We start from the raw sequence: 15,690 nt of genomic DNA on the forward strand, positions 1-15,690 counted from the left end.
ATATGGAGGTAATAAAAATGCTTTTTCTAAATTTTAGAGTTTGTCTCTTGACTGGTTTTTGAAATAAACGATTCAATTGATATGCATGAGCAAAATTATTTATTAATATGTAGAATGTTCAATTTCAAAAAATTCATCAATTTTTTTTTTTTTTTTTTTTTTTTTTTTTTTGTGGCATGCATTAACATAAAAGAATACCTATATTAAACATACTACAGTAGAGTCTCAAAAATCTGAAGTAACTGGGGCTCACTTCACCTCGGATTACTGAAAATTTGGATTATCTGGAAAAAATTTCCACATTTAAAATTTACACAACTTGGAAGACCTAAGGAGGAGCACCTTTTACTTCCTTGCATAAGAAAAAGAACTAATTTTCTTCACAAAAAAATTATCACTCAAACTTCACCATAAATTTTCTTTTAATTGCTTTTAGCCAAATTTTAACCTAATTTTTTCTCTATATCTGTATACATTTATATGTGCAAAGCAACCAAAACATCATAATCAACCTCTCATTGTATTTGTATTATTTATTGAATGTAGTCAATAAGTTTTACAACTGCAAAATATTTCTATTTTCAGATTTTAATGTAAATCAAATTTTTAGCTACTAAAAAATATAACTTAAAATATAAATGAACCACATCGGATTAAGGGGAAGCTCGAACTTTCGAGACTCTACTGTAATTTAATTTGTATTTTCTTACAGATTACTTGGTTTTATAACAAGAACAAAGATGGATTCTGAAAGCAAACCATCATTTCACTGTCACATATTTGAAGCACAACCAACAGCAGAGGAGGTAATTCCAAACATTAAAAAAATTGCTCTATTTCAGTTTTGTAACTAAATTTGAATGATATTGACTTAAAGTCATTTTTAAACATTTTATTAAAGTGAATTCTTTGTTAAGTGGGTAGTTCTCAAAAGGTGGGAACAAAAACGTTGCTTTCGAGCCATTTTTAAAATTTTGGAATTTGAAATCAATTTTGCTTTTATTGCATAGCATGTCCACCTAGAACATCATACACAAAATAAAAAGACAGCAGGTACTTATAAAAATTAATAAATAGCAAATTTAATTATCGGTCTGTAGGTAACAGATTTTGGCCATACAGTTGTCCAGTACGTAACAGATTTTGGACATCATCATAATGAAAGTTTCAGTTTTTGAACTGTTCCAATGAAAATTTTATCTATTTTTAAATTCTGCAATGAAAAATAGAGGATTTATGAAGTACACGAATGACCTTATATGCTTGTCTTGAAAAAATAAAATTTTGTAATGGTTTTGTAGAATTCGGGGAAAAAAACATCCATTTTGCCAACGCAGGTGATAAAGTCGCCAAAACCGACGCTGTTGGCGAAAACCTGAATTCCTCTCTGGTAACCCTTTGCTTTTCGTACACTGTGGTTGTCGCCAATCCGGGTTTGTTTGGCGATCTTTGCCGCCTTTGATTACTATTCGTTACGATCATAACTTGAGTTTCTACTGTTATTTATGTAATGCTGAATGCATAACGTATGAATTGTGCAAATTACCAATGGATTAAAGAAATTAACATTATAATAGCCTTTTTTATTAAGGTTACAAGACAGAAGATCATATTATAATATTGAATAAATGGACAGAATTATCGGCGTCTAGATCGTAACGCAATTTGGACATCTCACACATATGTTTAAGAAAAATGATTTTGCTTCAAAGATACTGCATAAAAACATATGAAAACCCTTTAAAATGATTAACAATTGATTTTGAGGATCGAAAAATACCTTTAAAATATATAAATTATATATTTAGTACTTAAATAGTAGCATTGTCAAGATCATAACTTTTGGACATACATGAAACTTCCAAATTCCTTTTTTTTCTAAAATTTTTTACACAATAAATAATCTGTCTTTAATTTTTTAATTTGTAGAAAATATTATCAAAAAAATATTCAGTTTGAGATTTATACCCTTCATTTTGTTTTTAAACGTTTGGAAATAATTTAAAAAAAAAATTTTTTTTTTTGATGGTACATTTGCTCAGTTAACGTTTTGAAAGTCCAAAATTGTGTCTTTTAGCAAAGAAAATATTTTTTTAAGGGTATTTGAAGAGCATTTTTTCCATAATTTATGTCAATTCTTGTCTCTATACAGTATTATTATTTAACTCAAAAATTTTTGAGTCAATTAAAATGAAAGTTATTTTGTGTTGAAGTTTCAAAGTTGAGGTCTGTAACATTTTTTTTCTGGTTAAAATTTTTCAGTATAAACATTTCCTCATTTAAATTTTTATTCAAAGGATAAATGTTTCTTCACTTTTTAGATGACAATGCAACTAAGCAAAAAAAGTAAAGTAATTTATTTTCTGTATTTTTTAAGAGTATATGTGTATTAAGAGTAGATGTAGATCCCATGTTTTTATATTCCCCTGAATAATTGTTAGTGCTCTAAAGAATGATTTCTTATGAAAAATTTATATGCAGAGCAATTGGGAAATTACAGCATAACTTCGATTTAATGATACCCAATTTAACGATTTCCTCAATTTAATGATACATTTCACTGGTCCAGATTTGGCTGCATTGAATGTCCATACACCTTTATTTAACGATACCTTTGATTTAAGGACAACTTTTTCCAGTGCCTTGACAGTCGTTAAATTGAGGTTATACTGTTTATATATCGTTGCCTCGGAGCAACAGTAAAATATCTTGGTGTTATTTCTGGGATTAGATACCTTACTGTCCCTCTGAGGCGACGATATATACTGTAAACCCCTGATTATCCGGGGAATGGAGTGGCACGATAACCCCGGACAAGTGACCCAGACATCATGAATCACCAGTGTTAGTTTTTTATTCCTCATTCAATAGTTTGTTGTTTGATGTGTTTAATTTTTTTTAAACTGGAATATTTTGTGCTAACATTTAAAATTAGTTACCTACAAAACAATTTTGAGGTAAAAATTTGTTTTATTAAATACAGTTGCCTTATAAATATTTTGATACTCGTCTATTTTTGTTTCTTTCTAGATTTGTTCTGCTTTATCAAAAGCTGCAAACATTGCACTGTCAGTGCTTTTAGTAAGTATACTTTAAACTTCTAAACAACAAAAACTTTAAAAATTTTTAGTTGCCATTAAGATTAAGATTTGAGTATCATAAAAGCTTTGACTTATGAATTTCAGTTTATTTCATCATGTTAAACAAATTGCTTCATATTTTTTTAATTTGAGAATATAAAAAAATCTTTAAATCTTATTTTCTGTCATTTTGAGTATCATAAAAACAATTATACATGTATGCTTTAGTGAAAGAAGTAAAAATATCTTAATAAGAAAATATACTGGAAACTTAACGAGAGTATTTAGCAATAAGGTACAACCTCTAAGCCAGGGTTAATGCAGAACTAATTGCAATATATTAGACAGCCCGGTTATCACACCCGGAGACTGCAGTTTCGTTCTTATTAGATCTCCTCAGTTAGAAATAGTGAATAACCAAGCTAGAGGCAGATGTCATCTCATTGAAGCTGAGAGTGCTAACTAACTAGTGAGATAGAGTGAATTTATCTCACCAGCGAGTATCCGTAGCAAGGTCACAATTCAGTCGAAATTTTTTGTAAAATTTCGACTGAAAAGTTTGAGTTTTTTGTAAAATTTCGATTTTTCATTCTTTTTTGCCCCTACCCCTCCCTCTGTGTGCTTTAATTAAGTATTTGAACATACATTGAGGAGTTAAAACAGAGAATAAATGTAAAAATTAAGGTCTTCAAAACTCAGTTATATTTTTTTCTAAAGAAGTTCAATTCAACCAATAAGCAACAATTATATTCACCAAAGCTGGTATTCACTATTGGGACTGAGGAAAAAATTCTAAACTAGAAATATCAAAAATACTGAGAGATGTAATTTTAAAAGTTTAAAATTACTCTTCTGTATTCGATGTCTAGTGTGCACCCAAAATTTTTTTTAACTGGAAAGCAAACAAATATTGTTTCAGATAGTTAACATTTGTTTTATTATCGCATTGTTCAGCAAATGTTTTTCTGAAAACTATAATTCTTAAGAAACTAGAATTATTTCCTTTGTCCTTAAAGATAGTTTTTAAAATTCAAATTTTGACCAATATTTGAGCTGCTGTTCAGTGGACTCCCGCTGCAAGGCGATTCGACTTTAGGCAAAATGGCTATAACCCGAGTTTTTCACAAGCAACGAAATTTAGAGCTAACATGAATTTTTCACTCACAACATTAAAATTTTCAGAAAGGAATGGCGATGCATAAGTATCAGCTCCATTATTGGCTACTAAATATTAATTTCGTGAATGGAGTTTCATTGTAGTGCCTAGAAAGAGTAATGTGCCAACGACGGACGAAAAGTGAGGTCAGATCTGCGAAAAATCCAAATTGCGTGGTGCCCAGGGAGCACGCTATGTTTCTCAATCAGACTGGTTTTAAATCATTGGTTACATACTAATTTCGATGCTTAAAAGCCCAGTTTTTTGGATCGAACTAATTTCATCGTAAAAGATAGATTCTCGAACAAATTCTATATCTGGCAGGGGTGTTTATTTTTCGAAGCCACAGAAACATTACATGATACCAAGGCCGCGCCGTCCCTATGTGCAAGGTTGTTCGGCGCATGATGTCGCCAGAGCCAAAAAGGCGCTGAGCTCAACCACTCAAAAATGCTCCAAATGGGGGAAAATCTCTCACACACAAAAAAACGAACTTTTCATTCTAATAGTGGAGATGAAATTATTCTGCTCTTTAAAACAAGCAATCTGTTTCGCTGTCTATCTAAAAGGAAAAATTATTACCTTGTTGTGTCTAAACATGATATTCAAAAGAGCTATCTTTTACATTGAAAACACATGATGCTAATTAATGCATACATAAAACATTTTTCTTCATTAGTGAATCTGTGAATGCTTTTTTGCTATGTCTTTACACGACGCTATGCTTTATACTACAAAGTGCTCGGGAAATTTACTATTCCACATTTTGATTCTTGCGTTGAATATGTTGTTTATTGTAATTTGTGCAATATGTCTCTCTGTAGTTTTTAACTATTGTTCATAGTAAATCCACTGCATCTCGTTAATAATGAAAATATTTGAGCCCTCCCCCCCCCTTGCAACTTCGCATATAGGCGCCCAAACAATAAAGTGAAATTAAAAATTCTACTCAAACTAAAGCTATTTTATGAAGAAAATATATTAATTGCCATGTAAAGAGTTAAAAAATATGTTATTTCCAAACTTCAAAACCAGCTCGTAACGGTTTTCTTGATGGAAATAAATCCATGAAAGACTAGAGCATAGTGGTCAGTTCTTACAAACAATTGATAAAGAGCAAAAGCAATAAAGAATAAGAATTTTTTAAATTTTAGTGGTTCCCCCCCCCCCCCCCCGCTGCCCCCCACTTCTATCTCACTGCTGCCACATGTATTCATTACGTAGAATTGTGCTATTAGTACTTCGAGAAAATTCATAATAGATTAAAAAGAAATCAAACTGTCTGACTCTTTTTTTTTTTGTAACAGACATTGACTCCACCTGTCTTTGAGGTTATCTTTATTGAAAAAGAGACACAGCTACTAAATTTTGGAAGTAGGTAAAAAATGATAATACAATGGTGGTTAAAAAAATTGCATCACCTGCAAAATCCAAATTTTTTTAGCATTTATAAGTAATTATGAAATATTTAATGGTTCTTGCATCATATAACATGAATTGGCATCGGTACATGACGCAAGCTATTGCATAAGATTGCATCATCCTTCTAACTGTATAAAAAAAACCAGTTGAACATTCGACACATTCATTTACGATCTGGACTTATGAGTTGCAATATGTTGAAATACGTTCAACTGACGTTGCTGTTGCTTTGGACAAAGAAGGATTTTTATCACGTTCCTAGCAAAGAATAAACTGTTCACAATTGACTCTTGTTCGACTACTGAATAAGCTAAAGAACACCAAACGCACATTAAGAAAGAGGGGCAGTGGTGGTCCACGAATATCCAATACAGCGCAGGACAGGTATTTGATACGACTCAGTCTTCGGAACAGACAATCATCTTCCACAGACCTTAGAACAGCATGGGAAAACGAATCGGGTGTTCACGCATCCACGTCTACTGTATGAAAATGACTGTGTGGTACAGGTTTGGTGGCACGTCGACCACGAAAGAAGCCATTGTTGATCGAAAAAATGAGGAAACAGCATCTAGACTAGGAAAAAGCTCACCAAGGGTGGACTGTCGATCAATAAAAATCAGTTGTGTTTTCGGACGAGTCCAAATTCAGTCTGCATGGGTCCGACAGACAGCACACAGTTGGAAGCCGCAAAGGAGAGGAATATCATTCCGACTGCATTCAACACACAGTCAAGCATCCTATATCTAATCATCCCCAATCCAGATAATTTGGGGATGTATTTCTGATCAAGGAGTTGGTGAGCTTTACTTTGTGCAAGGAACAGTAAACACTCAGGTGTATATTGGCATTTTGGAGGAGAAATTGCTTCAAACTGTCCGGAATCACTTTACTTCAGTTCCAAACGTCATTTTCCAGGAGCATTCTGCTCCCTGCCATGGGGCAAAACTGGTGAGTAACAATTTAAAAACCTTTATCCTGCCATTAGACTTAAATTGACATGGAGTTAAGTAATTTTTTTTTTGCTTTAAACTCATACGCAGTTTCAGAAATGGAAAAATGAGCATGGGATCAGCAGCTTACTTTGGCCAGGAAACAGCCCTGATCTAAATCAGATCGAAAATTGTTGGGAATAGAACGGGTGTAAAAGTGGTGAAACGTAAACCAACATCACTTGCAAAACTCCGGGAATCAATAATTCGTGTCTGGCACCAAGAACTCGGTAAAGAATACATTCAATCACTCATCTGTTCAATGTCCCGTAGGTGTCAAGCTGCCATTAAAGCTAGAGGCAGATCAACAAAATATTAGGTTATATTTTATGATGTTCAAACATTTCCCTCTTACTTTTGTTTATTTTTGAACAGAAAGAGTGTTACAATTAAAATCTCTACTTACTTTTTCGTCGTCCACTTGGAAACATGGATGCACTTCACACTGTACCTGTTACAGTTTTGGCCATGTATTTCCACAAATAAAGTAAACAATTATCAGATTCCTGCTGTTAAATGTCTATTTCATAAGTTTTGCAAAATTTCACATATATTCATCGTTAATCGGTTGACCAAAACTTCTCACATATCCCATTACTGTGAAAATGCGAGGGTGATGCAGTTTTTTTTACCAGCACTGTACATGTATACATTTCTTATTGAATAATTTTTTTTTCCTTCCAAAAATTTCATGTTCAAAAAAAGGGGAAAAACTTCAAAAAAAAATCCCCCCCCCCCCCCAAATTTTGATGTTGTAACTTGCGCCATAATCCCCTTTGTGGGCCTCTCTGCACATCTTACTGGTCCAAACAACACATTGTTAGTACATACAATAACTACTCAGCAATTTTCATTTATTTTTTTTAGTTCTAAATATGAAAGTTAATGAGATACAATGGCAGCTAAGCATGTTGTTTCATCTAAAGTTTAAAGATGGAAACAAAAAGAGAAAGTTTCTGACATTCTCAATATGCTTAATCACCTAATAAGTGCATCAAAAGGCTTATAAGAACCTTAATAGGCCATAATGCACCAGCTTGTATTGTGGATTAAAGAGACAAGGGAAAGAGGTGTCCCCATAGTTAGAAAAGGCGAATCAACAGTTTTAAAAGAATATTAGAATAATGATGTGATCATGGAGCATAACCATCATCATTTTTTAAAGTTTCAAATATTATTACTGTATTTACTCTACATTACTATTATACTGCAGCATTTTATTGTTACTACAAATTGTATGCACTGTATTGTTTGTTTTATGCCTCTCCCATTGATCATTGATTTTGTACATCATAACAAGTATTTTACGTTCAATAAAACAGCTTTTTTCTTAAATACAGTAAAAATTCAATTACATATGTAAGAAACAGTAATGCATAGTTAAGAAATGGTTTAAAACAGCTTGGGGAGTGTCTGCTAGTGTCTAAAAGAATAGGATATGTTTAAAAATTGTATGCATACTCTTTCCCACAACATGAAATTTTAACTTACCCGACGGAGTATGTAACGCACCCCTCACGTAAGTCGAGATTCGACTGTATTTGGTTTGAGAAAAATGTATGTTAATAACTGAAACTGTATTAAGTAGATTTGTGATAAATATGGCCACATTTCTCAAAGTTTTTTTTATAAAATAAATCATTAAATATTAAGCTTTAACATCATTAAAGTGCCAAATTATAAAACTTATTTGATTTTTTAATGCTAAGTATTGATTTTTAATGCTAAGTATTGCTTAGTTATCTTCAGTCTCATGAGAAATTTAGTGTTTAAAAAAAAAAAAAAACTCTCTAATATGAGTATTTTTTCCTTTCTAAAGGAACAGGCACTTTGTACCAATGAAGTAAGTTTCAGATTTTTCTTTATGCGTCGTGCCATGTGCTTCTAATAATTTTAAAATATGAGATATTTTTGACATTGTATTGTTACAAATTCTGTAAATATTAATTTTTTTTATGATAAATTTGTTGTAAACTAGCTAAATTTGGCGTTTATTCCATTACCTTTCATCTTAAATTATCTTAGTAACGTAACCTGTAAATAGTTTCTTGTAATGTACATGCAGCCCCCTAAGATTCGACTGAAGTATATGGTTCCCCCATTTCTGAACGATAAGATTTGTGAATGGAATAAAAAGAAAATATGAGAAATTTGTAGAGCTTTGTAGGATTTTCTAAATATTTCTTCGCTTGGTATAAAACGCCGGGCATCTTGTGAATGCTAGCAGAGTCAGTTATTCTTTTTAACTGTCTGAGATTTGTCTGGGCCATTGTTCTGTTTATTGTGAGGCATTCGTGCTGTGTTTTTGCTTATTTGGATGTAAATACATGTGTCATTGATGAGTTTACGGTGTTATTTGATATTTGCTTAATTGCTGATGATTGATTTAACAGTTGTAACTACATTTCCTGTACATAGCTCTAAATAAATCTCCTTTGCTTTTCTCAAGAGCTATGTCACCATTCAGAGAATGTTTGAAGTTGCATCGAACATGTAACTGTATCTTTAGGTTTTAAGCTCATTAAGTATGAGATAAATTGCTTGTTTTTTTTTTCAGATAATGTTAATTTAAGTACAGTATAGTCTCGACATCACAAAGTCGAAGGGACGGTAAAGAAACAAGATATCGAGAAAACAAACTCATAATCATAATAAAATAATATTCTAAAAATTAGTTTGATCGTTAAAATTAAGTGGAAACATGTAATGAAGAATCCCCCTAGAAGATTACAATGCATTTTTATAATGTTTAAAAAAAAAAATCATGGCATAATGTTGTAGCTAAGTTTTAAGATGTGAAGTTACATGTTAATTGATTCTACATGCTGCTGAATGTACAGTATCTTTTTTCTTTTTAGAGTGATTGTTTTAGTTACGAACTATGGGGGAGGGGAGCAATTTAGTAAGATAATAAATTTTAAATCATTCTTCTTTGATAGTTCAATATTTTACAATTTTATATAACATATTTTTTCTTTTTGGCTTTGTTTAATTGTTCAGGAAAGATTGTTTAATGCAGCAGTTTGCAATCAATAGCTAATTACAGCATTTAATATTCATTCTAGGTCTCAGACTGGGTGTACTGAATCCCCACACTAATGTTAAGATATCGTTTTCTTTAACGACATGTCAGAAACATTTAAAATTTTTGTTGACAAGCTTAAGCGTTTGATTTGATTTTCAAATCCAGTTATTTAGAACATGTGAATGCAAACATTTTTAATTTCAGAAAACAATAAATGTTGGTTGTTATGAATAATTTTTGTGTATTAAATTTGTGTAGAAATGGGTATGTCCAGTACAGTCCTTTATAGTTCGACTATTACTGTTGCAAGAATTTAAGTGTTTGTCGTGCTCACACCAATATTACCAATATAGTTATTGTTAGCTACATATGAAACACTTAAATGATGTTTCTTTTTATTTATTGAAGGATAAAAATGCTGAAGAAGGCAGAACAACTGAGAGCCAAGATGAAAACGCAACAGAACAAACTAAGGAAAAATTGTCAGATGCAGAAAACATGCTAGTCACAACTGAAACTGCTAACAATGCAAAATGACTTTCCAGTCATTAAAAAACTATTTAGTTTAATCCCTTGGGTCAGTTTTTTTATTACCTAATTCTTTTAGGGGTGCCATTGAGGAAAGAAAGAAAAATCTCAGACATGCAAGTCTAACGGTTATTACTTAATTTGTAAGTGGGAAGAAATTAATATTCTTCTAGTGTGGAATGCGGAGGTTTTATCGCTTTTGATAATCAACGTGTAGTTGAAATGATTTTTTAAATACATTCAAGACTAGTAATAATGTAAAATGTTGAATAAATGTTAGATTTGTGACACTATAAAGGAAAATAATTTTCTAAATTATTGTTCAAATTAGTTCTTAATTAGTTCAATTTTCAAAAAAATTTAAATTCTTAACTGTTGGCATTGAAAGTGATATATATATATATATATATATATATATATATATATATATAAAATAATAATAAAAGTGAAATATATTGAAAAGACCACACCAAGAGCCCATAGATGCGCATCGCAGCAAAACTAAAAAGCCAAGTAAATATAAAATTAAGCAAACAGAATTACAAATATTAAACAAATTATAAATACCAAATGATGATAAAAAGGAAAAATGCAAACAGCTATTAAGTAGGAATAGAAAAAGAGTGAATCCAGAGCTCATCAGCCGTGGAGGATTCATTAATTATGGTCAAAAGACCAAAATTTTAACTATAAACTAGAAGAGAATGCTTAAGCTCCAGTACATGTAATATAGAGTAACAATGGGCAAACGCACCACTTGTTAAGCTAAAAACAATAAACTAGAGCTCAAACCTAAAACTAAAAGCAGGGGGTTTCGCCTCGACTAATTAGGAAAACAAGTTCCGATAATTAGCCTTCCACGGGACAGTACCTGCCAATAACAAAATTGTCTTACCTTGAAATCCAAGTAAACATATCCAGTCCGTTAATTATCGGAACTTGTTTTCCTAATTAGTCGAGGCGAAACCCCCTGCTTTTAGTTTTAGGTTTGAGCTCTAGTTTATTGTTTTTAGCTTAACAAGTGGTGCGTTTGCCCATTGTTACTCTATATTACATGTACTGGAGCTTAAGCATTCTCTTCTAGTTTATAGTTAAAATTTTGGTCTTTTGACCATAATTAATGAATCCTCCACGGCTGATGAGCTCTGGATTCACTCTTTTTCTATTCCTACTTAATAGCTGTTTGCATTTTTCCTTTTTATAATCATTTGGTATTTATAATTTGTTTAATATTTGTAATTCTGTTTGCTTAATTTTATATATATCTATATATATATATATATATATATATATATATATATATATATATATATATATATATATATATATATATATATATATATATATATATATAAAATTAAGCAAACAGATTTTCAAATAATAAACAAATTATAAATAATTAATGATGATAAAAAAGAAAAATGCAAACAGCTATTAAGTAGGAAAAGATAAAGTGTGAATCCAGAGCTCATCAGCCGTGGAGGATTCATTAAATATGGTCAAAAGACCAAAATTTTTAACTATGAACTAAAAGAGAATGTTTAAGCTCCAGTACATGCAATATAGTGTAACAATGGGCAAAAGCACCACTTGCTAAATTAAAAACAATAAACTAGAGCTCAAACCTAAAACTAAAAGCAGGGGGTTTCGCCTCGACTAGTTAGGAAAACAAGTTCCGATAATTAGCCATCCACGGGACAGTACCTGCCTATAACAAAATTGTCTTACCTTGAAATCCGCGTAAACACAGCCAAGTCCATTATTCAACCTGATAAAGTTCATTCCAGTTGTCAACGAAACAATAAAATAAAGATAAAAACATATCTAGAAAAACAATCCATAGACATACCGAGTCGCCTGTTTGTGTAAAAATTCATCCACCCCGGTGATTTTTAATTTTATTGACAAACCATTTTTTATGAATCACCGGGGTGGATGAATTTTTACACGTGGGAAACAGGCGACTCGGTATGCCTATGGATTGTTTTTCTGGATATGTTTTTATCTTTATTTTATTGTTTCGTTGACAACTGAAATGAACTTTATCAGGTTGAATAATGGACTTGGCTGTGTTTATGCGGATTTCAAGGTAAGACAATTTTGTTATAGGCAGGTACTGTCCCGTGGATGGCTAATTATTGGAACTTGTTTTCCTGATTAGTCGAGGCGAAACCCCCTGCTTTTAGTTTTAGGTTTGAGCTCTAGTTTATGGTTTTTAATTTAGAAAGTGGTGCTTTTGCCCATTGTTACTCTATATTGCATGTACTGGAGCTTAAACATTCTCTTTTAGTTCATAGTTTAAAAAAAAAAAAAATTTTGGTCTTTTGACCATGTTTAATGAATCCTCCACGGCTGATGAGCTCTGGATTCACACTTTATCTTTTCTTATCTTATCTTTTCCTACTCAATAGCTGTTTGCATTTTTCTTTTTTATCATCCTTTATAATTTATAATTTGTTTATTATTTGAAAATCTGTTTGCTTAATTTTATATTTACTTGGCTTTTTAGTTTTGCTGCGTTGTGCATCTATGGGCTCTTGGTGTGGTCTTTTCAATATTTTTTTTTTCACTTTTATTATTATTATTATTATATATATATATTAGGGTGGTCCTCATTTTTGAAGTTGTAGATATTTTACACGACACCCCCTCAATTTGTTCCATTATACAAATAAATGATCCATGCAAAATTTTAAGTCAATCCATCAATATTAACATGTGCCCCTAGGGCCCCCTTTTTTGAGTTTCGAAGAAAAAATTGCGGATTTTCTCATTTTTATGTAAAAATATTCCTAGGTTTCATATTTAAAGTAATTTTGAACCTCAATAGATGTTGCTACTTCTAGACCAACCATTCTCTCACTTTCATTCTGTAAAATTTTACATATTGCATAGGGTACATGTACACCAATGGCCTTAGGACAGGCATGCCGCTATTCGCGCTCGTTTCAAACCAAGCGGCAGGGAACATTTCTTTCCACCAAGATAGACGCAAGGGATTCTAAAGGTAATTAATGAATAATTTTTGACAACAACAAATTGCCTCCTCCAGGCTTTGGGGGTGTTGATTTAGAAAATTTTCTCTGTATATAATAGGTGTGGCAAATAGGGTCACTAGGTTTCCATGCTATAAATATACTAAGTAATGACAGTTATATTTTACTTCACTGTTCTTTAGTTATATACTTAAATGTTTATGCATTCTTATAAATTAAATTTTGAAAAATCCTTGATTACTCTACCATAAAAATAAACTCTATTTTCCATATTTAAAATATAAATTTAAAAAAATTCCAGATCGGAATAATGTAAAAATCTATACTTTAAACTGTTTTCTATTTCAGTACATAGTCCTTTATTATCATCCAATTTCTCTTGCAATTCACAAGATTTAGAAACCGAAATGGGTATCTATTCTAACCTGTTGAACCTTTTGTTCTATATGTGGTCTACCACAACGCAAAAAAGCTTGACAACTATTGATATCTGCTCGCATTTCATCAATGTTAGAGAAATGCCATATCAGGGACAAAGATGCTGCTCATTTATTAACAACGTATGTAGATGCAGTAAATTTAAATCCAAATAACCTTAGGATCAATCGTACATCCCTTAAGAGAGCAAGAGAAAATCTTCGAGGGGTAAAATCAGATTTCATGAATTTAAATTTAGTTTTTTTTTAGGTAATTCCCTGGGATACAAAGCTACATCCAGATGTAACTGAAAAAAAAAATGCCGATAGGCTTACCATGATAGCTTCAGGTCCTAATGTTGAACAGCTACTCAGAATTTCTGAGATACTTCTTCAGTTGTATATGATATCTTAGATGATTGCTAACTGTTCAAGCTGTAGTGTTTTATACAGCGGCTTACAATACCGGCCGTATAAATTGTGCATGTAATTTTTAAGAGGAAAAGCTGAACGGTGATATATTGCATTTGTATTGCTATCATCATGCACTTGAAATTGTACTGCAGAGTGTCTTTAAAGAAGTTCTACCTTTCTTAGTTTTAGACTCGATATTCCATTATTTAAGCGCTTCAACATTCAAAAAGTACACATACCACTTAAATTCTAAAAAAAGAATTTGATGACTTATTATTGTTCGTAGAAAACAGAATTAAGAAATATTACAGAGAATTCTCATAACGTGTAATAATATTTCTTGTTGAAGTCCTCCCTCCTACACGGATATGTTTTCGGCAACGTAAAGCTTATTTGTGAGCCAGATGGGTGGCAAAAGGAATTTATTGTTTCAAAATTTATACATTTAGGAAACAATTTAAATTGACCTTACGTGAAGAGGATGCCCGTAATTGCTGCTTTACAGTTAAATGTTGTATGAAGATATAGTTTTTCGCAGCAACCCATTCTAGGCCTTTTAAATTAATATAAAGTCTAGTGTCTAAAAAACCTGCAGTGTACAAAATGATGACAAACATGCAGTAGAAGCAATGATTGAAAAATTCATAAATCATTTATGGTACTTAGGGAATGAACTAGTAGCTTTGTCCGTATTGGATGAAGGAATTTACTTTGAAGATACGAAAAGACTACTTCAAAAAAATGCTTGCTGAATAGGAAGACGTGCCTGATGACTGTATAAAAAATTTCGAATTACAGTAGATGATTTGGAATACTTTCTATGTAAAAATCTTCCTCTTTATAAAATCAATTACAAGTCAATAAAACTGTTTGATAAGTCACAAACACCAAAAGATGTTTTCCTATTTGATCCTGATTCATGGAAAAATGAAGGAAGTTATTAAAAGGGAAGAGATATTGTTAAAATGCTGAAAGTTGTGAATGATACAACTGAAAGAGGAGCACAATTAATCGAAGAATTTCACAATCAATTTACCAAGTATGAGTCACAAAAACAATTTAGTATTTTACGAACAGTCCAAGACTATCGGGAAAAAAATGCACATGATTGAGATACATTGAGAAAAGCGTACGATCAAGGTAAAGTTTATAAAGCACTATTTCATTTTTATTCAATGTAAAATCTTGAGACGATATGAAGTAATTAAAAAGATTAATTTTAGTGCTACCTCGCTGTAAAAATATTTTGCAAACATAGGAGAAACGATGTACGGGGTCTGAAGTAAAAACTCGAAGATTTGTGAGAAAATTATCAAAAGTGTTAAAGTTCAACGGCCTAGGGGCACGTGTTATTATTGACCGATCGAGTTCAAATTTTGCACACGTTACTTTTTATTATAGTGTCACAAAACTAGGGGGCGTCACTTGTTGAATTCCGAAAAAAAAAATTTCCCATATAAATAAGGACCACCCTAATATATATATATATATATAATACTTATAAAAGAGTTTAAGGTTTAATGAAATATGTTACGATAACACAAAAAATTAAAAGAAAGACCAAAAATTAATTAATTAATAAATGAAGCCAGTACTCATCTCGCTTTTTTAAGGATAATTATTTAAGAAGCTAAGCTCTGTTCACTTTTTTTTAATACTAA

The 15,690-nt window shown here is 31.5% G+C and overlaps 1 protein-coding gene across 1 annotated transcript in view; it reads left to right on the forward strand.

The window, feature by feature from the left end:
* Positions 1 to 10,212, forward strand: part of LOC129234687 (DCC-interacting protein 13-alpha-like) — a 51,676-nt gene extending 41,464 nt beyond the window's left edge. Inside the window, exons 18-20 of the mRNA XM_054868735.1 lie at positions 713 to 806; positions 3,031 to 3,081; positions 10,084 to 10,212. Of these exons, the coding sequence (XP_054724710.1) occupies positions 713 to 806; positions 3,031 to 3,081; positions 10,084 to 10,212 (274 nt within the window). The remainder of the gene's footprint in view (positions 1 to 712; positions 807 to 3,030; positions 3,082 to 10,083) is intronic.
* Positions 10,213 to 15,690: the final 5,478 nt, after the last annotated feature.

This window comes from Uloborus diversus, chromosome 1, assembly GCF_026930045.1.
Source record: "Uloborus diversus isolate 005 chromosome 1, Udiv.v.3.1, whole genome shotgun sequence".
Taxonomy (NCBI): Eukaryota; Metazoa; Arthropoda; class Arachnida; order Araneae; family Uloboridae; genus Uloborus; species Uloborus diversus.